At 38.0% G+C, this 24,847-nt stretch overlaps 1 protein-coding gene across 1 annotated transcript in view; it reads left to right on the top strand.

Annotated features, from left to right (window-relative positions):
* Atp10d (ATPase phospholipid transporting 10D (putative)) overlaps positions 1 to 23,172 on the top strand; it is a 111,338-nt gene extending 88,166 nt beyond the window's left edge. Inside the window, exons 16-23 of the mRNA XM_047567034.1 lie at positions 3,721 to 4,030; positions 6,353 to 6,429; positions 7,412 to 7,537; positions 10,619 to 10,819; positions 15,550 to 15,630; positions 16,841 to 16,945; positions 19,406 to 19,593; positions 21,332 to 23,172. Coding sequence (XP_047422990.1) covers positions 3,721 to 4,030; positions 6,353 to 6,429; positions 7,412 to 7,537; positions 10,619 to 10,819; positions 15,550 to 15,630; positions 16,841 to 16,945; positions 19,406 to 19,593; positions 21,332 to 21,662 — 1,419 coding nt within the window. The 3' untranslated portion in view covers positions 21,663 to 23,172. The remainder of the gene's footprint in view (positions 1 to 3,720; positions 4,031 to 6,352; positions 6,430 to 7,411; positions 7,538 to 10,618; positions 10,820 to 15,549; positions 15,631 to 16,840; positions 16,946 to 19,405; positions 19,594 to 21,331) is intronic.
* The last annotated feature ends 1,675 nt before the right edge of the window (positions 23,173 to 24,847 follow it).

The following is a 24,847-nucleotide window of genomic DNA, read 5'->3' as shown; positions in this document are numbered from 1 at the left end:
TTTTATGATAGGCCTCCATTAGTCTTAGGCTGGATCAAACATTTTGAGGAGAGAGAGTTCTCCTTGTTCAACACCAAGTAGATCTCAGCAGGCAGTAGACCTGTAACAACCACCAAGCTTAGTCCAAAAAAGTGCTAGTCATTTTTGTCACTAAAAATTAATGTGGCCTAAGTGGCTGATAAGACTGGGGGTCAAAAGCTTGCCTGCCACTGACCAGGTATGTGACCTTTGGGAGTGACTTACTCTCCAGAGCTTCTTCCTCCTCATCTTTAAGATGAGACAATGCCTATGCTGGGGGTTGTTATGGGCATTAAATAAGAAAATATAGATTGTTGAGAGGTTTCATGAACATGAAAGAAATAAATTATTGCTGTTTGATTTTGAAGTAGAAATGTTTTAAACATGAAAAAAAAGTACTTTGTCTTGATTGTAATTATAATACATGGTCATTATTAAACATTCAAACAATACAGAAAACTGTAAGAAGAAGATAAAACAGTAAACTTCTCCTTCAGAGAAAACCTCTGTTGACCCTGGGAGCATCCTTCCAGGTAGTTTCTGAGCCTGCAGACGTGTGCCTGATGGGCCTGGGACTCCTCATGAACATTTTTGTCAGGGGAAGTGCTTCCAGTGTCTGTGACAATAGACTCAGTGAACTGTAACACGGCTTAGCCAGCTCTGTAAGATAACCCTTCTCAACCAAGGATGAATTGTGCCCTAGGGGACACTTGGCAGTGTCTGGAGACATTTTAGTTATCATAACTGGGGGAAGGAAGGGTACTACTGTGTCTAGTGGGCAGAGGCCAGAGCTGCTACTAAATATCCTACAGTGGTCAGGATAGCCCCCCTCAACCTAGAATTATGTGACCCAAATGTCAGTAGTGCCGAGATTGAAAATGCTGCCTTAAGCTGTTTCATTATTAGGCAGTAATAAATATAACCAAGAGAATCAGTCAGTTAGCATACACTGGCATGGTTGTGCCTGTGAAACTTCTAAAATACTTCAGTGCTGGTTTTCTTTCTTTTCCTTTTATTTATTTATGATTATTTTTGGCACTTCGACAGATTTTTAAAAAATTAATTAAATTTATTTTTTAACTGATACCTAAAAACATAAAATCGTACATAGTAATGGAGTGCCATGTGATGTTTCACTTATATATTATGTATATATTATATATTACACAATACAGACATATTACATGTTACATAATTTAGACATATAACATGTATATATTGGGTTATGTTTAAATAAAGTAACATCTACGCAAATATTTTTCACTTGTGAAAATATTCAAAAATCTTCTAAGTTTTTGAGATGCATGATTGTTATCAGTGACTTAGTTTTGTGAACACTAAAATCAATAGGATTGTGAAATTTACATATTTGTAAATATATAACTTTTATCAGAAGGCTTTTAAAACTACAAATTTAAGAAATACTGAATATCTACTGTAGCTAATATCATTTGCTTTTAATAGCCATTGCACATGTGTGGATATTCCAGATAACTAGACAGAGCACAATGAACATGATTTATATTCTTATGAGTAGAGGCACAGTCACTAGTATTTAATTCCTTTCCCTTTTCCCCACTCCCACCCCTCAGGCATTCCTAATAGTTAAAAAGAATTTGAGGGTCATGTAGCCTAATATGTCATTTAGTGAAAGAATTGCTTTTATAACATTCCTGTGGCCACCTGCCACTCAATAAATGTATGTCTGAAGTCATTTCTGTGGGTCAACTTTACAAATTTCCATCAACTTTTGCTCCTAAGTTTGCAAAAGTGTAGTCTCTCATAAACCTTACTTGGTTTCCTTTCTTATAAAAAAGTCTTTTTTTAAAATTTATTTGTTGTTATACAATCATGTCCTGGATTATTTTCTGCATTAGGATATAGAAAGGTCTTTCAAGATTCCTTGTTTACTTTTTTAAGTTTTAAGTTTGTAATTTCATTTCAGTTTTTATAATCAAAATATTTTTTAAAATCAAAACAGTTAATTTGTAAAAATTAAACATATAGTCAAATAAAAGAGGATAAAACATCTATAATCAGTATATAACCATTGAACTATAGATCATTTGCAACAATATTTTGATAAATATCCATGAAGACTCTATTCTGTTTGCTATAAGCATATGGATTTACAAAGTCTATACATTTATAATATTGTAGCTATTTTTCATTTATAAATATCATATTTGATTCTTCATTGTATACTTTTTCTTCATAGCTTTGGAAGTGTATGGAATCAAATTGTTTTAAGGTAAAGACTGCAAGGGAACTTCATTTCATAGTTAAATCTCATCTTAGCACATTTGATGTTGTTATAACAGAATATCCAAGGCTGGTACTTTATAAAGAAAAAAGGTTTGTTTAGCTCACTGTTCTGGAAGTCCAAGAGCATGGTACCAGCTACAGCATCTGGTGAAAACCTCATGCCAGATAGCCCCACGTGGTAAGAGTGCATGTGAAAACAGTGAGTGAGGAAGAGTTCATGTGGCAAAAGTGGAAGCAGAAGTATAAGGATGGGTCAGGCTAGCTCTTATAACAACCTGTTCTTGAAGGAACTAATTTATTTCTACTGGACCTAAGTCATTTTGAAAGACCAGCACTAATCCCTTCACAAGGGCAGTAATGATCAGATCACCTCCCACTGGGCCTCACTTCTTAGAAGTCCTATCACCATTCAGTACCATTGCATGGGGGAATTAAGTCTCAATATGAGTTTTGGTGACAAACTACATTCAAAACAGTAGATCTCTTCTGTATAATTTATGTCGTAGTAAGTCTTTGCTGGGTCATGCTTCCATATCCATACCTACTTTTTTCTTCCTCCTCTTATTTTGTTCTGGATGGAGAAATGTTTGGTAGAAGAACATTCAAAATAAGAGTAAATAAGCACTAAATGAAGGACTTTTTCATTAACAAACTATTTGGGGATTAATATATAAATTTAAATTTATTGCTGGATTTGGGCTTTGTCCTTTGTGGTCATTAGACCCAATAATTTCTAAATAAGCTCATTGTTAGACTTCTTGGCCTCAAAAGAACTTCTAACTAGTGTAGAATGGGGGTATAAGCAAACCTGGTTGATAAGCACCCCAGGGACATCCTGACAAGAATGTGAACTCCATCAGGGCAGAAATTGTTGTGTTTATTGATACATCCCCAGAGCCTAGAGTGTTTTCTAATAACTAGTTGTTCAATAAATGCCAAGTGAGTGAATGACTGTGTTGAATCAAAAGGAATATAAAAAGGATTATTGTTTTAAATGTCTGCTACATTGTACCTTAGACTAGGAGTTTTGCATGTTATTCACTGAGTTCTCAAAACAATATTATGATAGAGATTAACACTTGCATCTTTCAGATGAGAAAGTAGAGGCTCAGAGAGGCTTGCCCAAGATCAAGCAGCTAGTAAGTAGCAATATGAGACTGAAGGACTCTTGTAATTAGCTGTTTGAGAAGGCAACCACATGCATTAAGAAATTTTACATTTTATATAGACACTGCAACTGTAGAATTGGGGGTGAGATGCCCCCCATCCTTTTAACTCATCCCCGCATACACACAGAACTCTCTGTGGAAGAGCTGTGAAGTCTCTGAAAGTACCCGAGGTTGCCTTGATCCTGAAATTGCCCAAGAATGACATGGAAAATTTAGCTGGCTCTCCAACAGAGCCTGCAGGTTAACTATCTCTACCTCTTGGTTCAAGGATGCCTGCGAGATGCTCATGGGCACAATTTTAAAAGATCTTCAGAAGAAACATTCAGCCCCTCCAGAGCAAGCCTCTTTAAGGAAGGACTTCCCTCAGCCTCCTGTCCCCCAGGACTCGGGACCACGGGCTGGACTCATTATCACTGGGAAGACCCTGGAGTTTGCCCTGCAAGAGAGTCTGCAGAGGCAGTTCCTGGAGCTGACTGCTTGGTGCCAAGCTGTGGTCTGCTGCCGAGCCACACCCCTGCAGAAAAGTGAGGTGGTGAAATTGGTACGCAACCATCTCCAGGTGATGACCCTGGCCATTGGTGAGTGGACACACACCGGCAGCTGATCTTTCTGCCTGTCCATCCTTCTGTACGTCTGCACCTCTGTCTGTCCTTGTTCTCCTGCACTTTCTCTCCCCTTTCTCTCCGCATCCCTCCATCCTCTCTGTCTGTCCCTTCATCATCTCTTTGACCCCCTGCCATGAACCAGGTGTTAGGCCTGTAACAAGGAAAACAATACAATAGTCAGGATTCCTTGGGATCCATGGCAGACCCTGAACTCAACAGTTAAGCAGAGAGGAATGTTTACTCATAAAACTGAAAAATCCACTTCCACCTTCAGGAAAGTTAAATTCAGGTCCATGAACAAGTCATTTATTTATACATTCAACAGATATCTATTGAATGTTTTCTTTGTCCCATGCTTTTTTTCTAAACAGTGGGGAAATTACAGCATATAAAATTGACCAAGTTCCTTGTCTTAAGGAGCCTCCAAATAGTGGGAGGATATACAGAAGAATAAACAAAAGGGACAAACGTGGAATCCATGAGATAGGGACCAATGCTATTGAAAACAAACAAACAAACAATGAGGGAATATGGACCATAGGGAAAAGGGGTTACACTTTAAATTTGCAGAGAAGGTCTCACTGCTGAGGCTGTCTGTGAGAAGACATGAGGGAATGATAAGGGAACCGTAGAAGACCTGGGGGAGAACATTCCTGGCAGAGAGAATGGCAAAAGTAAAAGCCATGAGGTGGACCATGCTTGGTGTGTCCAAGGCCAAAGCAGATGAGCAAAGGGAAAGTTCTCTGCAGGTTCATGAAGGGTAGAGAAGGTTCATAATGAGCAGGTGACCAGATCTCAATGGTCATAATGGTCATTATAAAATTTTGGCTTCACCCTGAAGAGATAGGAAGCCAATATTTCAATCAAAGATGGGGCCTGATCTATCTTGAATTTAAAGAATCACAGTGTAGGAGAGTAAATGTTGGGTTCCAAAAGTAATGAAAATGGTTGGGAGGCTGTTGAAATAATTCAGGGAAGAGATGATGGTGGTGTGGGCCCAGATGGGAGCAAACCAACGAAGTTTGAAGAAAAAACTAGTGACGTATGCTGATGAACTGGATATGTTACTTGAGAGAAAGAGTTACCAAAGGGTATACCAAGCCTTAGTCTAAAAGTAGAAAGAATAGAGCCACCCAGTTACTGAGAATGGAGGTTGAGGGAATCAGGAGTTGGGCCTTAACACTTATAGAGTTTGAAAAGTCCATTAGGTATCTAAGCAAAGAAGTGAAGTATGCAGCTAGAATAAAGGTCTGGAATTGAGCAGTGAAGAATTGAATAGAGAGATAATTTGGTAAATCTTAACTCTGATAAATATCAGAGCCTTGATACTGTAAGACCACCAAAGACAGTATAAATGGAGAGGAGAAGGGGTATGAGTTGAAATTCTAAGACACTTTGGTATTTAGATGAGGTAGGGTGAAATTTTGGTGAATATCTTGTTGAGTAAACATTTAAATGAATTAATTATCCAAGATATTCCTGAAGCTAGAATCGCTGAACTTCATAATTATATTAACTAAGTTGAGTCATATGTCCATCACTGAGCAATCACTAAGGCCAGGTAATAGAATATATTGATTTCCAAGTCTGGGTCAGTTTCCCATCCATAAATATGGGTGTTTGGATTCACCCTAACAAATCACACAGATGCAAAGCTCCTAAAAAACATCAGCATGCTATTACCAGGAAAGAGATCAATGGTTAGTGAACCTTTGGGAACAATATCTGTTCATTACCAGAAGTGTGATACCTCTTCTTAAGAAACTTCCTGTGTTGGAGGAGACAAGAAAATCTTTATTCAATCATAATCCCCTGTTATAGGTAGGATGGAGATACACAGGGTGGTACTAAGAAAGTGGTATCTGATCTAAAAGGAATAGGAAAAGGTTTTCCCAGAGAAAATGATGTCTAATCTGAGAGCAAGAACAAGTGGAATCCATCAAGAGGAGGTAGGGGGATGAAGAAGACAGTATTTTCAGAAAAGAGAGACCACCAGTGTTGAAGGAATAGGGTATATCTGGGGTATCGAAAGCAACATGGGTGGCAAGGAAATCAGGGAGGTGCATGCCATAACATGAAGGATCTTAAGAGAGTATTGAGTTTCAAATTCTCCCTGCTGGCAGTGGGATGCCACATCTAATTTCTGCTCAAATAGCTGACAGGTAACTTAGGGAAATGGAATAAACCTTGAAAGATTTTTTGTTGTTGTTGTTCACATGCATAGTCTCTACTAAATTGCAAAGTTTATATCTTTATTCCTCATGTGTTTCTCACCTTTTCTCCTGTCTCATGAAGGTGATGGTGCCAATGATGTTAGCATGATACAAGTGGCAGACATCGGGGTTGGGGTCTCAGGTCAAGAAGGCATGCAAGTGAGTAGATGTTGTGCACCCAAATACCATGACCTTGACCTGCCTATCTGAGGGCAACCTCCTCCATGGTAAAATATCATGGTAAAGTAAGGTTGTGAGGTTAGCTAAGAGTTGGAGACTGGAATTTTATTCATTTGTTCATGGATTATTTACAGAACGAATATTACAGTATTTTCATGGGTAATTTTAGCAGTATGGGTCACTTGTTCTGTTTTAAAAATAGAGCATATTTAGTTCATGGGAATTTATTCTTTACCTCTTCAATAGCCTGGTAAATTCTGACACTGAAGAAAACCACTAGAATTTGAATAAATATATAAATATCTTGAGGAAGGGCAGGGAAGGGAAGGGAAGGGGAAGGATGTGAGAGGGTTAGCAGGAGGGAGGTGAGAGCATCCTATTTGCCTGTGTGTGTGTGTGTGTGTGTGTGTGTGTGTGTGTGTGTTGGTTAGTATTGTAGGCACAGAATTCAGAGAAAAACCAGTAATTTGAAAGACTTTAATGTATGGATCAAGGACTATCAGTGGAAGGTGGAATCTGAGGTTCAGGGTTTCCCAAGAATTATATACAACAGTATCTTCATGAAAGATGAGAACTTCAGATGCTTCTCTGCCTATCCATTATACAAGTGTACATGAAGTCCTGACTACAGGAGATATTCTCCTCACTGAAGAGAAGCAAAACCTTGTTGTAATGCAGAAGGCAGAGTTCATGCTAAGGGACCTGATTTCTGTGGTGTACTAGGAACCAGACTTGTTTCATGTGACCAAATCGCAAAGTGGAATATTAGCTCTGTGTATTTTTGTTGTTGTTGTTGTTGTTGTTGTTGCTCTGTGTGTATGTGTGTGTGTGTTCTCTTTTTATCTACTTGAAGGGTAGAGTTGACTAATTGGAGTGTAGCGAGGGTCAGATTTTCTGTGCCAGGCTGTGGCTGTTTTAACGGGTTCTGTTGCTCAGGGTGGTCTCTCCATTGTGCCTGCAGGCTGTGATGGCCAGTGATTTCGCCATTTCTCAATTCAGACATCTGAGCAAGCTCCTTCTTGTCCATGGGCACTGGTGTTACACACGACTTTCCAACATGATCCTCTATTTTTTCTACAAGAATGTGGTATGTTGGGGCTGGGGCTGTGGTTCATGGTGGAGTGCTTGCCTAGCACTTGGGAGGCACTGGGTTTGATCCTTAGCACATAAAAAGAAACAAATAGGATGGAGGCATGTGGACCATCAACAACTCCAAAAAAAAAAAGTGTGGTATGTAAACCCAAAGAATTTGTCCCTTCCCCATCCCCCTGCTTTAATCCTGGTTGTATCAAGGACAGTAGAAGTGTCTTAGGCTAAGCTCACATTTTTGGTGTTTGGGGAACATGCAGGAGCAGTCCTGCTGTCTTATCAGAAATAATCTGGGAGTGTGTGTGTTTGAACTGCTGACAACACATTGCTCGACCTGTCCATGGTACTCCCTATGCATTTAAATTCAATTAAGTCATGTCTGGTTCATTTAAAATCTAATTTCTGGCCTTCTATAAAAAGATCCTGACAAACAATTATGAAATGTTTAATGCTAACAGTAGAAAATGAAAAGGTTTGCTTCCATTTTGCTGGAGATTAAAAAATAGCTGCTATCCCCAATTGATGTCTCCTGTGGTGTATTGGAGACAGATACAGGTGAAATCCTGATAGAATGCCCAACCTGGAGCGTGCAAGACTCACAGCTTTGGGAATTTTCTATCCAACTTGTATACTCTGTGCTTAGTAGTTACTTAATAGTAATGGAACTTTCTGTTGATTATGTTTAACTACCAACAGGGCAGAATTTGAATGGAGGTTCTGACTCCTATTCTTTAGCATCTCATTTAAACTTGTTTTCCTTTTTATAAAGTCATATTGCTTTAGGTTGATTCACTTAAATATCTTGTAAGTGGGCTGAATATATAAATATATCATGATTTTTAGGCCAATTTATTCAGTCTTTAAAGTCCATATGTAGCATGTTAATAGTAGACAAGTTTACATCACTCTATTGAAATACCATCTTTAGGAAAAAATAATGATTCATTTTTAGAATACCCCATTATGTAATTGGTTAATTTAGATTTGTGTGTGTGTGTATGTGTGTGAGAGAGAGAGAGAGAGAGAGAGAATTTTTTTTTCATGGAGCACAATGAAAGTTTTAGGAAGTTCTTTACTAAGTCACATTAACACATTTAGTCAAAGTTTAAGAAAGCTCAGATTCTTTACAAAACTATATCAACATATAAAATCTCTGCCTCGGTTTATGATTCTAGGAAAAGTTGTGACTTATAATTTAAATTTTTGACTTAATGTTCCATGATTTTTAGAAAGGAGTACCTTTCCCAAATTTTTATTTTTTTAAATACTTTGCTTTTTTATACCTTTTTCCTGTTGTGATGCAAGCCATTCCTACTGCCCCACTTTTAACCTGAGATTAAACTCAAGGGTTAATAAACAGAAATAATAGAAAAAGAAACTACAGGTTCTTGGAGACAGAGGGCACTTTAGTCAGTGCAGTGCACCCCCAGGGAGTAAGGATCTCTGCTGACTCTGCCCTGTAACCCTTAGATACTCGTTTGTACTGATATCCTACAGACTTGATTTCTACTTCTTACATACCTAACTAATCAGCGAATATTTTATAAGCTAGGGGGAAATGGATCAGGACCAGAAATCATTAAAGTAACTTATCTTTTTGAGATTGTGTTTCTTGGGTGTTGGACTTTGAGATATTGATGTAGACTATGGATTCATATGCCAGGTTAATGTGTCAAGCCACCGTATCCCTTATGTATATGTTTTCAGGAGCTGAACATAGTACACGTCCATGACCCTAGAATTAAAGTCTATTTTATGGATTGTGGCCCTCAATGTAAGGTGTTCTCGTGTATCTATGTTGCCAACGACATCTTAACATTTGTAAGACGCTTCGCCAGGCCTGAACACTTTCTAACTTGATCTCGATGTTAAGTCCTGGGGTGATATAATCCTCATTTTACACAAGAGGAAGCCAAAATTCAGAGAGGTTAGGAAAATGGCCTAAAGCTAATCAACAGGCAGTATCTTTAGACCTTGAAACAAAACTCTCTGAACCTAAGGCCAGTGTCTTTTCCTTTGACTTCCTTTGAGAGTGAAGAGCTTTTGGTACTGGCGCATAGTTTGTCTGAAATGAAGTACTGGTGAAACCCGTAGGATACATGTGCCTGGCTTCCAGAGCACCCTATTAGTCAGGTTTGCCTGGGACTTTTCAGTTTTAGCATGAGGGTCTCATCACAGGGAATCCTTCAGTCTCAAGCCTACTGGGATGGTTGGCCACTCTGCTGGCACCATCTCGGTTCACCACTAAGAAATAAGTATGGAAGAGAAAGCAAGAAAATGAGCATTTGTGGAGTGCCTGCTCTGTGCCAGGCACTGGGCTGGGTTCTCTTCATCTAGAACGAAAATGTCTCAGTTGATCTCTGACTCTGTCATTCATTAGCTGGATGACTTTGGGCAAATTCCTTAGCCTCACTGTGCCTCAGAGTCTGTCTGTTTAATGCTGCTATAACAGAGTGCCAAAGATGGATGGCTTGTAAACAACAGAACGTGACTTCTCACAGTTTCTGGAGACTGGAAGTCTGAGATCAGGGGACCAGCATGGTTGATTTCTGGTAAGGGCTCCCTTCTCAGATATAGACTTCCCATGGTGTTCTTGCACTTTAAAGGAGAGCAAGAACTCTCTGGGGTTCATTTTTTAAGGGCACTGATCCCATTCAAGGGGCTCCACCAGCATGAACTCCTTATTTCTCAAGGGTTCCACCTCCTGGTACCATCACTTTGAGGATTAAGATATGAATATGCAAAATAGGGACAAAATAATCCCCAAGTTGTTATGAAGATTAAATGAATTATTTGTAAAGCACCTGGGTCAGTGCCACCAACACGTACAAGTGGTTATAAGTGTGGTATATGTGTGTGTGTGTGTGCACGTGTGTGCGTGTCTTCCTTTTAACTTAATAACACATTTACCGAACAAGCAAACAACAACAACAACAAAAAACTGCATGGCAAGTTGTGACCTTCCATTTCTTCAGAGAAGCTAAGGTTATATACAGCTCAAAATCACAGCCTATCGAACGTGTGGTTACAGTATGCATTGCTGTTTCTAAGATCTGAATGTTCCTCTTTGTGTCCATAGGCCTATGTGAACCTCCTTTTCTGGTACCAGTTCTTTTGTGGGTTTTCAGGAACATCCATGACTGACTATTGGGTTTTGATCTTCTTCAACCTCCTTTTCACATCTGCTCCTCCCGTCATTTATGGTGTTTTGGAGAAGGATGTATCTGCAGAGACCCTCATGCAATTGCCTGAACTTTACCAGAGTGGTCAGAAATCAGAGGTAGGTGCCAAGGCAAGAAAGCTTAGACAGATGCACACCCGTGGTCAACCCAGCCCCTGTCAGTCAACCCAGCCCAAAAATGGCAGTCTTCTCAGAACTATTTAAAATGTCTGATTGCTTTAAAGGATCTCTACTCCAGGGAAGATATTAAGTTACTCATCTCCTATATGAACACAGGTAAATCAGTGAAAGGCCTTGGTACTCATGAGAAGAAATTCCATGTTTGCAACCTTCCAGCTAATAATGCTAATACTATTTAGCATTTATTAAACCCTACTGTACAATTTATTCTGCTATTAAATATCCCAGGCCTCATTTATCTTCAAGAAAACCCTTTGAGACAGAATCTGGTATTTTTTCCGTTCTTAAATAGGGAATCTGAACTTCAAAAGGGTTATTTTTCCAAAAGTCTGACAGCTAATCCCTTGCTTCTATAATTCCCTCATTGTCTCTTACATAGAGGATTATAGTTGCCTGTTAAGGGAAGGGGTCTGTCTAAAAAGTCTTTTCTTTCTACTTCTTCTTTTACAAACTTAATAGCAACCAACTTTAATATTGTACTTAAGAGCATTTATGCAATGCCAGGCACTATTCTAAATGCTTAACATGCATAAAATTTAATTCTCAAAATATCCCTACAAGGTAGGTGCTATCATAATCTGTACTTTGCAGATGAGGAAAGTCAAGTACAAGGGATTGCCTTTGGTAACCTGTTCAAGTCACAGAGCTAGTGAGTGGCACAGTTGAACCCTGGTACCTAAGCCCATTCTATCTATGTTTGTGCTAAGTAGCAGAAAGAACTCTGATGCTTCTGATACTCTCTTTAGACCTTGAGTTTCCCACCAATGGTCAGAAATCCAAAGTGCTTTCACAAGAATGTTAAGATTTCAGGGAGTGAGCTGAACAGGAACTTTAGACACCCATAAGTGGACAAACCAAGTGGTCCATCTGGTCAGATGTTCCAGGGTTGAAAAGAGAATTCTGTTAGCCAGAGTTCTGACTAACATTTATAAGTAACCCCCCTAAAAAATGATATATGAATATGTAAAATACATATATATGTATAAATATTTATATAGTTATATTAAATACTTATAGGAGTATAAGTACATGTAAAATATTTTATATATACACATATATATACATATATATAATTGTGTTATTAAGTTATATAAATTGTGTTAAGTTATATATGTATATACATATATATGTGTGTGTGTGTATGTATATATATGTATACCCCATTATATCAGCTCAGATTACTTTAGTGGAAAAGGAAATGGATTGACTCACATAGCTGCAAAATCCAGGAGTAATGGTGACAGAACATTGTTATTCTTCAAGCAACTGTAAATTTCCTGGCTCTGACTCTTGGCCTGGCTTGTCACATGCATTTCCCTTTGTTTATCACTGTGGTTAGAAAAATAGTTTCTCTTTGACCAGGTCTGGGATATCCATCATTCCCCAGGACAGAGATGGACTAAATAAATGGTCAGGATTAAGAGGAAGAGTTTGCTGTAGAAGTACTGGACAGAACAAAGTGAGATGCATCGTAGGAAGTGTGTGTGTTGGCTTTACTTGACATTGACATGGATCAGCACGTTTAGAAATAATGGGTTATATTTAACCATATTTAGCCAGACCTCAAATTCTGGGTCTGTGGTATGTGACCATGTTAAGTTATTTAACTTGCCTGTGTTTCTTTCAGTTTATTTACTATAAAGGACATGATATTAAGATTAAGGAACAGAATACATGTAAAATTTCTAACCACATTAGGCTTTCAGTATTTTTACTTTATTCCCCAGAAATTAACAGAAACTTGAGGAAATGTGAAATTTGTAAAATGATGCATTTGTTTTCATCAGTCTAACTTTATTTTGACTTGAATGGCCTTTCATGGAAGGGAAAATCACCTACTATCTTTAGCTGCCTGGAAGTTACCCAGAGAAGTCACAGTCTTCAGGAAGAAGAAATGCTTCCTTTCAGATCCTTCCTTTAAGCTCATCCAACTCATTCAAATCAAGATACTACATGTATTTCCCTGAAGGAGTTCAATATGACTTAAAGTTTAAGGCTAGGATACAGGATTGTGTAGTTGCTATCATTAACGGTTGTCCTGCACCCTAGGCCTAAGTTAAATTCAAAGTCAATTGGGGAAAGGAGAGGCTTTCAAAATTTCTGTAGCTAGTGTTTTAGAAGCCCATTTGTGCAGACTGAAGATTGTACTCTTGGGAAAATTGAGTTCATTGCTTCCTGCTATTGGACCCTGTTATCATTTCTTTGTACACATTGTTCTACTGAGCTAGCCGATTTTATAAAACACGATAATAGCAGACAGATTCCCAGCATTTGGCTATTGACAAAAGGTAATTTCATTGACTTTCCTTCCAGAATTTGTCCTCTCTTTGAACTTGGCCTTCAAGCAAATTCAGTTTTATGCTTAGATCATTTCCTGTCTTTGGTGTCATGAAATGTACACTCCGGGGCTACAGAATCTCCTCAATGAGAGGAGTCTGGAAGTCTACAGTCAGAGGATCCCCTTCCAAGAAGCTATCACCTCTTACCCATCTCTTATCACACACACAGTTCTCTTTTCTGGCTTTGACTCCATGTTCAGATTTTCCATTTATTTTTCCAGGAGATCCTGTGAGTGAATCCCTCCAACCTCTGATTTATCTTATCCTTGTCTCTTCTCTCTTTATTCCTGTTATAAGTCCTCTCTTCATGTAATCATGGGGCATTTGTACTTTTTACCTTTTCAATCTCAGTTTTCTGAGCAGCCTCTCTTCCCCCAAAAGTGTGAAGTCATAGTTAACTTATCCCCATATCTTTCTCTCTTGTCCAGTGGCATCTTGGTTGTCCCTTTGTCTCTAACACACTCTTCCTCTATTGGACCATGTTGCTGCTGGTCTAGAAGCAATGGACATGTGAAGAAAGACAGAACATCCCATCATCTCCAGTGAGGAAATACTAAGGGATACTGGGAAAAATAGACTGGAAAATGAACCTTCAGTTCTTTGATTCTCTAGAGGTCAAAGAGATTTTTTTTTAATAAATGCCAAATGTAGGGCTGGGGATATAGCTCAGTTGGTAGAGTGCTTGTCTTGCAAGCACAAGGCCCTGGGTTCAATTCCCAGCACTGCAAAAAATAAATAAATAAATAGATAGATAGATAAATAAATGCATGCCAAATGTAGCGTTTTGAAGAATGGAAGGATACAAAAAATTTGTATTTTTATAAAGCTTTATTCTTTAGGAAGCAATAGACATTGTCAAGGAGGTTTCAGATTCTGTTTGTACTGAAAGAAAACAAAGTTAATAAAAACATGTCAGGAAAAGAAAAACTAGCTAAGGAATATGACACACACGTTCCCATTTTTTTCCTTGGCACCCATCACTATCAAACACTCAACTCTCCCATGCTGGGTCTGACTGTAGCCTCAGAATCCATTTTCACAAACACTAACTTACAATAAGAATTGGCTCTTGTTTGAGAACCCATTTTCAATCATTTGACTAGTGTCTCTAATTTGATCTTTATTTTTACAAGCTTCGGTTAGGAAGCAGTTTAGCAAATGAGCTGTTATAGAATAGCTTATTAACCCAATAAATGTTTGTTTAGTACCTTCTCTGTATCAAACACTGTTTTGATTACTTGAAATAGGAGTCATAGTCCTACTCTATAAAGTTTGCATTTGATTGAGAGAACCAGAATTTCATTAAGTAAGTAAGATGATCTCTGATAATGAAGAGCAACTGCTAAGGATGCCATAGTAGTATGGAATGAGTGGGCATGATGTTGAGACTGATGTTCTGTGCCTCTCTGGGGAGGTGATATTTACAATAGGCTGTAGATAATGAAGATGTAATCATGTGGAAGTTCCAGGACAAATAATTCCTAGCAGGGAGAACAGCACAGATGAATCCTCCAGGAAAGAATGGATCTGGCCCATGCTGTGGGATAATAATGTAAGAAGTGACCTTGGAAAAGCTGTTATGTGAACAGACTATGCAGGACCCTGTAGGTCATGGGAAGGAACTTAAGATTGTATTGTAAACACAGCAGGAAGCCACTGGAATGACTGAAAGGAGTCAGTTTGATTAGTTAGGAATATAGCATGAACTAATTTGCAATTTTAGAAAGCCAACTGGTTGGTATGTGAGGATTGGATGAGGGTAGGAAAGAGAACAAAGGAGGCATGTAGATAGCTTTCCAGGCATTTAGAGAGGAGCTGATGGTAAACTGGATTGAAGGGAGTGGTGAACATAAAGATAAGTGAATGGATTTGGAGTTTTTAGAAGAGTACTTTCTAATCAATAGGAAATGAAAAATTAGGACTGCTTGTTCTGTCTCAGGTAAACTTAAGAACAATCCAAAAGGGGAAGGGGATGTAGCTTAGTGGTAGAGCACGTTTTTAGCATGCTTGAGGCCCTGGGTTGGGCCCCTGTCATCAAAAGGAAATTCATCCAGTGATGAAGTTAGATTTTAAATCAATTCAGTGAGTTTAATAAGATTCTCTTTAAGGACTTTTTTTTTTTAAATTGTATTCAACTGCCCTTATTTTTCTACCATTGTTGACAAGTTCCCCCTGTTTCATGAGTGAGAGAATGAAGGAATAGAGTTTTCACCCAGAGAAGCAAAAGCAAGCACTGGCCTGTGTTGTTTCTTGACTTTGTTTGACCCTTGTCAATCTTACTCCCTCCCTAACATACTGTTTCTTTTCCAGGCGTACTTGCCCCTCACCTTCTGGATCACCTTGTTGGATGCATTTTATCAAAGCCTCGTCTGCTTCTTTGTGCCTTATTTTGTAAGTCTTTGATTAATGAATCACTGCTTCTTTGAACTTTAACTCCGATATCAGCCTATAGACGTATAGATCGCTCATAAAATCAGGTTGATTGTTAATTGCCTAGAACCACCCTCTAAAAAGTATGTTTGGTAATGAATTAAATTACATACCTAGTTGAATTCTTTTGGTTCTCTTGTTTTCTTCTTCTTGTTAGTTTTTGTGATACCAGGGATGCTAGGCAAGTGCTCTGCCACTGAGTTACATCCCCAACTTCTTGGTTCTTGTTCACCCTGAACTGCTTAATACTATGTGTCAATGACTTGAATAAAATTGAATATCTGATCATCTGATTAGATTAGCAAAAATCAGACAGGCAAAGTCAGAATATTGAAGTTTTATGAGTGTTAGGCTAATTCTACCACTGTGACATCCAGAGTATGGATTTTAATTTCCTGTAAGTAGTCTCTCCAAAATGAAAAAAACCAATTTACAGATAAAGAATGGAAGAAATATTACTAAGCACAGAAACATAAAATTAATTTTAAAAATTCAGCCTAACACCAAAAACAAAGCAGCATAGATAAGCTGCCTGTCTGCATACACCTCTTCCCAGAGGAAAACACTTGTTCCATCAATGGATTATGCTAACAGAGTATGGTATTGTAGGTAAGAAAAATGGTTATCTTTAAGGTAGCAATTCTCATTTATTACTTAAATTAAATCACTTGAATTAACCTAACTGAATATTCTGGCTGTCCTACACTTCAAGAGCAACATAGACAAGGCAACCTGTGGTGTATTCAGAAGAAGGTAAAGATGAGAGTGTGTCATTGAAGACTGGATAAGGACTTGAAGATATACAGGTGGGCAGGGAGATATTTGCCTAGGAGAGGTGTAGGCAACTCGTAATAGCTGCTTCAAAGATGTATTAAGTGGAACAAGTTTGATGTTTGTCTATACCTTAAAGAACTAGAAATAATAAGTAAGAGTTTCTAGGCAGATGAATTATGATTCAGAATACAAAGGAATTCCAACTGAAAAGTTTAAAACTTAGATGACCTGTCTGGGAGAGGATCAGTCTCTCTTCAGGACATGTTCATTTATCCTAAAAGACAGTTACTAGGAACATTATAGAAAGGACTCAAACCTGGGTTGAGCTGTCGTAGAGTGGTGTTGTTCACACTTGGGAGTCCTCTTTTGCTCACCTACTGCTGTCCTTTCCTTGTAGACCTACCAGGGCTCGGACATTGACATCTTTACATTTGGAAACCCCCTGAACACAGCGGCTTTGTTCATCATTCTCCTCCATCTGGTCATCGAAAGCAAGAGTTTGGTAAGTGATTTTCCTGTGCCTGAGGTAGACTGAAGAAGCCCTTTATGCTTAGGGATGTGTCTTCTATTAGCAGTGAACCTGCTAGACCCATCATGCCTAGAAGATATGTTCCCCTGAGAAGAGAATGACTTCATGGGAGAAATGTGATTCACAGTTACTCTTGGTGATCATAGAGTACCATTATGGCGAAGTTGATGTGTTGCTAAGGGAAGTGGAAAACACCTGCCTTGTCTTCTTGGTAATATCAGTGTTGGATGGTTCCTAGAAGTGTGAGTCAGGCTAAGAAAATAATTATCCTTCTATGGCTAACAATCTTCAAGACCAAACTGATATCTTTCAACTAAAATAAAAACAGATGGTGTGCCATAACCCTGGTACTTCGACTCTAGTAAGCAGTGGTTTTTGCCTTTATGGTAATATTAAAAAAAAAATTTTTTTGCTCTTCCTTGGGCAAAACCCTTCGATGGCTTCCCATTGCACTTGGAACATACTCTGAAATCCCTGGATAGCCTGTAAGGTATCATGCAATGATGTCCTTACTTCTGTCTCCAGTCTCATGTTCACTTATTTGAGGACTGGAATCATTTTATCTCTTTTTCAACTCAGCTACATTGAGGTTATTGTATCAGGGTCTTGGCACTTACTGTGTGTTTTAATGGAAATATTCTTAATTCCCCTTTGTATTCATGAATTTTACCCAATTTGAATGTTATTTTAGGTCACTTTAGGTCCCAGCAAAAATACTATTTCCCTCTAGAGCCCTTTCTTCGAAAAGCATCCATTCTCTGACTTTTTTCATACCTGCAGTAATTTACAATTATTCATTTAATTGTGATTATCTGACTCATGTTTATTTTCTGCATTAGACTATAGTCTTTGTGAGGGCAATAGATTTATCCCTATTTTATTCACCACTATATACAAGTATCAGGGACAAAACTAGCACAGAATAGATGTTCAGAAAATATTCCAGTGGACAAATGAATGATGAATGAGATTTGGGGGTGTTTTAGTCAGGTTTTTCACTGTTGTGGACTAAAAGATCTGACCAGAAAAACTTTAAAGAAGGAAAAGTTTATTTGAGGGCTCACACTTTCAGAGGTCTTAGTCCATAGAAGGCCGGCTCCATTCTTCAGGGCTCGAGGTGAGGCTGAACATCATGGCGAAGAGTGTGGCAGAGGGAAGCAGCTTGAATCATCAGGAAGCAGAGAGAGACTCCACTCTCCAGATACAAATATATATACCCCAGAGCCATGCCCCAATGCCCACTCCTCCAGTCACACCCTACCACTTCAGTTACCACTCTGTTAATCCCATCAGGGATTAATTCACTGATGGGGTTAAGACTCTCACAACCCAATCATTTCTCCTCTGAACCTCCTGCACTGTCTCACACGTGAGCTTTTGGGGGACACCTCACATCCAAACCATAGCAGAAGGTATATTTACCATCCTGGTAATGAATGGTTTTCAAACAGGAAATAGCTGAATGAGGTTATGGTTTAAAATACACAATGTTATATTTATCCAATTACTTTTGGCAATTTTCCTGAAGTACAGCTGAATGTTTATTTGTGGCATCATTTGCTTTGTTTATACATAATCATCTCTAACCAAACCTTACAAGTCCAAAATGTAATAAAAGTTGATACATGCAAATATCAGATTAGGTAAAGGGAATTCTAGAACTGAAATACTTGATCTCGTTTTAATATCTACTTCATTTCCAAGCAGTTGGAGAGGAACTTTTAGCTACTGCCTAAGGTCATGCCACAGGCTCTGACATTTATAGGGGGACTAACACTTAACATGTAATAGCAACTAGGGTCCACTGATTATGAGCGACAACAAACTAATAGACCTGAGAAGACAGAAATATTCTTAAAACCACGTAGAAGAACCATAGTCAAATAATACAAAGCAAAGTAAAGCAAAACCCTGAGGAGCCAGAGTGACTCTGGAAAACCAGGGAACAAAAACTAGTGGACAGGCTTGTCAAGATGGCTGAGGCAGGAGGATCACAAGTTCAAAGCCAGTCTCAGCAAAAGTGAGGTGCTACTCAACCCAGTGAGACCCTGTCTGTAAATAAAAATACAAAATAGGACTGGGGATGTGACTCAGTGACTGAGTACCCCAGAGGTCAATTTCCAGTGCCCCCCTGAAAAAAATTAAAAAAGAAAAGAAAAATCTAGATGCCTTCTGGTGCATGGATGATACCAAATAAACTGTGAATACAATTATCTTTGGCACTTGATTTAGTTTTCACCAGTTTTAACAGTGATAGAAACTATTAGTGAACAATGGTCTTCTTGTGTCCCGTCAGCATTTTGTTTTGTTTGCTGAAGTCTGTCGTGCCCTTCCCCCTGGGCTTTGATGTGCTGTTTCTTTAGTACTGCAAATTTTGCAGACTATGGCGCCTTGTTGGTCAGTGTTCATTTCCCCTGCCTTCTTGTCTTGCAGACTTGGATCCACCTGCTGGTGATCATTGGTAGCATCTTGTCCTATTTTTTCTTTGCCTTGGCTTTTGGAGCCATGTGTGTAACCTGCAACCCACCATCTAACCCCTACTGGATTATGCAGGAGCACCTGCTGGATCCAGTGTTCTACCTAGTTTGTATCCTCACAATCTGCATCGCTCTTCTGCCCAGGTATCGTATTTGTTTTACCAATAAGAAGATATGTGGAATCATGGGTTTGAAATCCTTGAAACGACTAGTAAGAATGAATGATAGACCACCCTGTTAAGTAGTGGGGAAGTCATTCTGTGTGCTACTTGAAGTATTGGTTTCAAGTGTTTTGCCAGAGAACAAAAGTAGCTTGGGCAAACAACGAGGAAGTTTATTTTTCTCTTACAGAAAAGTCTAATATGGTTGGCAGTCCATGAGGATTTTGCTTCATGAACTGATCCAAAAACCTAGATTCCTTCCTCTACCTTTTCTGCTATTCTGTCTCCCAAATCTTTGTCTTGGTCTAGTTTTTTTGTTTTTGTTTTTTGTTTTTTGTTTTTTTGTTTTGTTTTGTTTATTGCTACAACAGAATACCACAGTCTGGGCAACTTGTAAACCAAACTGTATTGGCTCACAGTTCTGGAGACTCTGAGGTTCAACATCAAGGCACTGTGGACTTGGGGACTCTTGATTCCAAGATGGCACCTTGAATGCTATATCCTCCCATGACAGAAGGTGGAAGGGCAAATCCACTCATGAGGGTGGAGCCCTCAATGTGTAACCACATCATATAGGTCCCACCACTTAACAGTGTTACATTGGCAATTAAATTTCAAAATGAGTTTTGGAGGAAACAAGCATTCAAACCTTTGCAGAATTGATCTGTATAATTGAAGATGGTTCCTCATCAGTATATCAAAATCTTTGCCCACCCCTGCCCACAAGAAGAGGAAAGTGAAAGGCCAGCAGCGTTTTTCTATTTTCTCTTTGGTGTTACCCAGTAGTTGTATATGTTATTGCTCATATCCACTGGCCAACATGTAGGTCTATAGACTCTGAGTGGCTAAAATCCAGAGGTTCTAAAAGGAAAAGTGGGAGATATACTGAAGGGCAGGCAGCCGTCTCTACTTTTATTTATTTATTTATTTATTTGGTACCAGGAATTGAACTCAGGGGTGCTTGACTACTAGCCACTGAGCCACATCCCCAGCCTGTTTTATATTTTGTTTTGAGATGGGATCTCACTAAGTTGCTCAGGGCCTCGCTAAGTTGCTGAGGCTGGCTTTGAACTTGTGATCCTCCTGCCTCTGCCTCCTGGGATTACAGGCATGCACCACTGCACCCCAGCCTGGATAACTTTTTTGCTTGTTCTAAGGGAATTAGGTATGTGTTTCATGGGTCCACGCAATCATTTCAATAGCATACAGGAAAGTTCTGTGAAGGGCTTCCTGCCTACTGGCATAAATCTCAATAACATACATCAGAGACTCACAGGATTTTTGAGAATGTTTTATCAGTATAGTCACGGCCAGCTTGCCCTAGAAGAAACAAATTTGTGATAATGTTTTACAGTTGCCCTAGAAAACTAATGCAAAAATCTAACATTTTTTCAGTACTTATTGTAGGCCAACACTTTGCCTGATTCTTCTCATTTAATCAAACATTAAACCTAAAAAAAAACTATTAATATCTCTCCTTTCACAGACTTTATTTGCCAAGTGATTATATGACCATTAACTATTTTCTAAGTGCTTCACACATATTAATTCATTTATTATCATTTTTCATCTCTATTTTATAGTTCACTTACCACCCCCTATACCTCAAGAGCGAAGTAGACACCAGACTCTTTTACTTTTTCTAATTGGTTGGTATTTTTTTGTGGGTACCACAATGCCTTTAAGGTGAAAATAACTCTGTGATGTTCTTTGCAACCTAGGTTTATATACCGAGTTCTTCAGGGATCCCTGTTTCCATCTCTAATTCTGAGAGCTAAGCACTTTGACAGACTAACTCCAGAGGAAAGGATAGAAGCTCTCAAGAAGTGGAGAAGAACTGGAAAGATGAATGAAGTGACATCTAAGTATGCTGATCAGTCAGCTGCCACATCAGGAAGAAGACCCACATCTGAGCCTTCTGTTACCTTTGCAATGAAGTCAGCAACTTCTTGTGCTGTCGAGCAAGGAAACATACGCATATGTGAAACTGCTGTAGATATAGGCTACTCTGAAACTGAGACCTCAGAGATGACTGAACTCTCAAAACATTAAGAATTCCTCTTTGGAACTGCAAGTACTTTTTCGAGTTTGGAAGAGAGATTTTGAAGAGACACCTCTATGAAGCAAAGATTACTTGTATTTTTCTATAAAGGATATGAGCATTTTACTAGGCTTAGACTACAATAATGATACAATGACCATTATTGTATGTATATACATTTGTAAAAGAGAGACAGGATTTGCCCTAGACAGAGTTTAGGAAAGTCAAATACTTAATTAAGAATCAAATGCTTTTATGAAACTTTTTGGATTTTGTGAAAGTATTTTAATTGTCTTAGAAATGCAGACATTATCAAGGGAATTCATTTGTTGATATATTTATTTTACTGGGAAATCTCATATTCTTGGGAAATGCTTCAAATAAGCAGGTTCTAATCTGGAATACTTTTTTTAATTAAGTAAAATACTTTTAGATTGATTAGTTAAGACTGAGAGATTTTCCATATTGAAAGAAAACTATTATAAGTGGTTAATATATAGATTAATTCCCACAAGGATTTTAAACAACCATGTATGTAAAATACAGTAATAATCATACTGTTTAAAATATAGTTAGTGAATATTATAGCTTTTTATTTCCTATGGGAAGATGCCTTTGGTCTTCTGACTACAGATGTTAAGCATACTTCTCTGCTCATTTCAGTGTTTTCCTGTTGTGGAGCCTTTACAGGGAATGGGTAGGAGAGATACAGCATTCCATTGGGTACCAGGAATGTGTTCCTCTCTTAGCTTCCAGTCAAGAGAAGAGCTCTCAAGACTTCTCCCTCTGGGCAGATGTTGTCAGTTGGAAACAGAAGCATGGTCAGGCAGGCAGAATCAGCTGAGCCTATTTGGCAATTTCTGAATTTTAAAAATGGCAACAACCTCATCAAAATGAGACAAAATATTTCAAAGCAATGTTCCAGAGACCACTTGAGGATTTCTACTTTTTACAATACCTAACAACTTTTCTGGTTTTGTAGCCTGTAAAACATGAGATATGGATTCAGACTCATTCAGATTATTTTCAAGGGATTTCCCTGAGTTTCTTAGAAAAACTTGTTTTTCAAAACATTTGAGGATAGGAATGTCTATAGTAAGTTTACTACTATGACAAATCATTTATGTTGACTTTAGTTGGGACCAAGAGACAAGTTTAAACCAAGTAAGGCCAGGTGCTATTATTGTAAGATCATATATTCCTGTTGAAGTTCTTTTAAAATTCTATCTCTATTCATCAGAAAGTTGTCAGTTACCAATCATGCAGAATTTCCTTCATGAAACTCCACGCTTATGTACAATGTCTACATCAAGTTCTTGTTAATGACTATTAGACTGTCATTCTCAGGGCTTACCCTACCTACTGCCTAAATTATCCTGTCCTGTATTTTTATAGCCTTCTGTTATTATTGTTCAGTTGTCTTTTATATAGACTGATGTCTAAAACTTGTAAAATCCCATAAGGCTAATGGAAGTTGATTTCTGCTTAAGATTTTTAAAAATAAACTATTTATACAATGTGTACTGAAAAACTGTTATCACTCTTGTAAACACTCATTGAATCCAACTGTAATTGGTACCAGAACTTAGAAGGAAAATCCCAGAGCACACCTTTTTGCCAGGAAATTGTTATCTTCAGCCAGCTGGCCCATGTTCCCTGAGGTCATCAAGTCCCAATAAATTAAAATGTAGAGGTATATCCACTTGTAACTCAAAGGTTAGACTGTAAAGATTAAAAGAATTAACTAAAAAGAACAGGATAAAGGTCAATTTTCAACATGTGAAATATCTGTACCTCTGTATAGAGAAAATTATTGAATGCTCATGTTATGGAGCTACTATGATCTTGTACCTGTAATTCCCAAATTCTGAAGACAGAAAACTGAAAGATTTTTCATAAATTAGACACAGACTCAATGTCCTGAGCAAATGTGAGGTTATTTTGTATACTTAATATAATTATTCAAATATTTTGTTAATCTATTTTATTACAGATTGCTAAATTATATTTTTAATACATAAAATTTGAAATTTTGAAACACATCTGACCCCTAAGCTGAAATTATTTTGGATCTATTTTTTAAAGGTCTTTTGAAGGATCTAAGTTTTAAAGGGTCACATTTACAGGAAAGTAACTCCTTTTCACAGTTACCCACAATGATGTGATCCATTGTGTTTTGATATTCAGCATATTCCACCAAATTGGGGGGGGGTGTCAATCATTGTATCATTGTAATAAAATGCATTTGGAGATTTAATTGTATTACAAAATATTCATGAAAAGAACTGGATCAAGTTCCCAAAATTTACTCTAGACGTTAAACATCTGTGTGCTCTTCCCAGAGCTTATGTTCTCAGTGAACACTCAGTGAGTGATTTGAGACCACTAGCAACCTCAAATTTCAGACTAATGCAGGAGTCACTTGGGGTGGTCTAACAGGGCAGGTACCTGTGAGAGTGAGATATCAGGTACATATTGGTTGATGGAAAACTGGGTGACAGTGTGCCATTATAGAGGTAAAAACAATTTCCTGGGATTTGCTATCTATGTTTCATAGTCATCCAAAACAAAAAAAAGATAATACTATTTTATTTGAATTCATAATTATTTAAAATAAGTACAATATGTACATGTCACTGAATATAACAAGATTAAAAGTTGTTATATCAAGTATATACCTCCAAACCATAATAAAACTGACGTGTTCTTGAACTTTCATACAATTGTGACCACAACTAGATTGGGGGATTTCACACTCTCTAGGTTACATAACAAACTACAAGGCAGGAGATGAATAACAAGAAAAGTAAGTGTCAAAAGCACTTCTTGAATTTCAAATGTGTTAACATGTAGAAAAGAGGACCAAAGTACACATATAAAATTGTAGGTAGTCTCTATTAGGAATTCTGAGGTGGTTCAGGTGCTGGTGGAGGTTAGTTCAAATCCTACTTGTTTGAAAAGGCATTTGGATGTTGCAAAATGGATGATTAATTAAATTAGGTATATGTGAATATTTCTGTTTTGAAGCTTTTTAATGAAGAAAAATACTTTTAACCACTAATTGCTTTGAAAAATTGATTTGCGTAACGTGGCCTAGTGCTTAAAAGCATCTTTAAAATTATGTTTTAATTATCAATGAGAAGAAATGGCAACAGCAGCTGTTAGACATCATTGGGGAAAATTACAAAATGCTTTA

This window comes from Sciurus carolinensis, chromosome 10, assembly GCF_902686445.1.
Source record: "Sciurus carolinensis chromosome 10, mSciCar1.2, whole genome shotgun sequence".
NCBI classification, from domain to species: Eukaryota; Metazoa; Chordata; class Mammalia; order Rodentia; family Sciuridae; genus Sciurus; species Sciurus carolinensis.
Note: the sequence above shows the minus strand (reverse complement) of the source record. Positions and strands in the feature narration are given on the sequence as shown.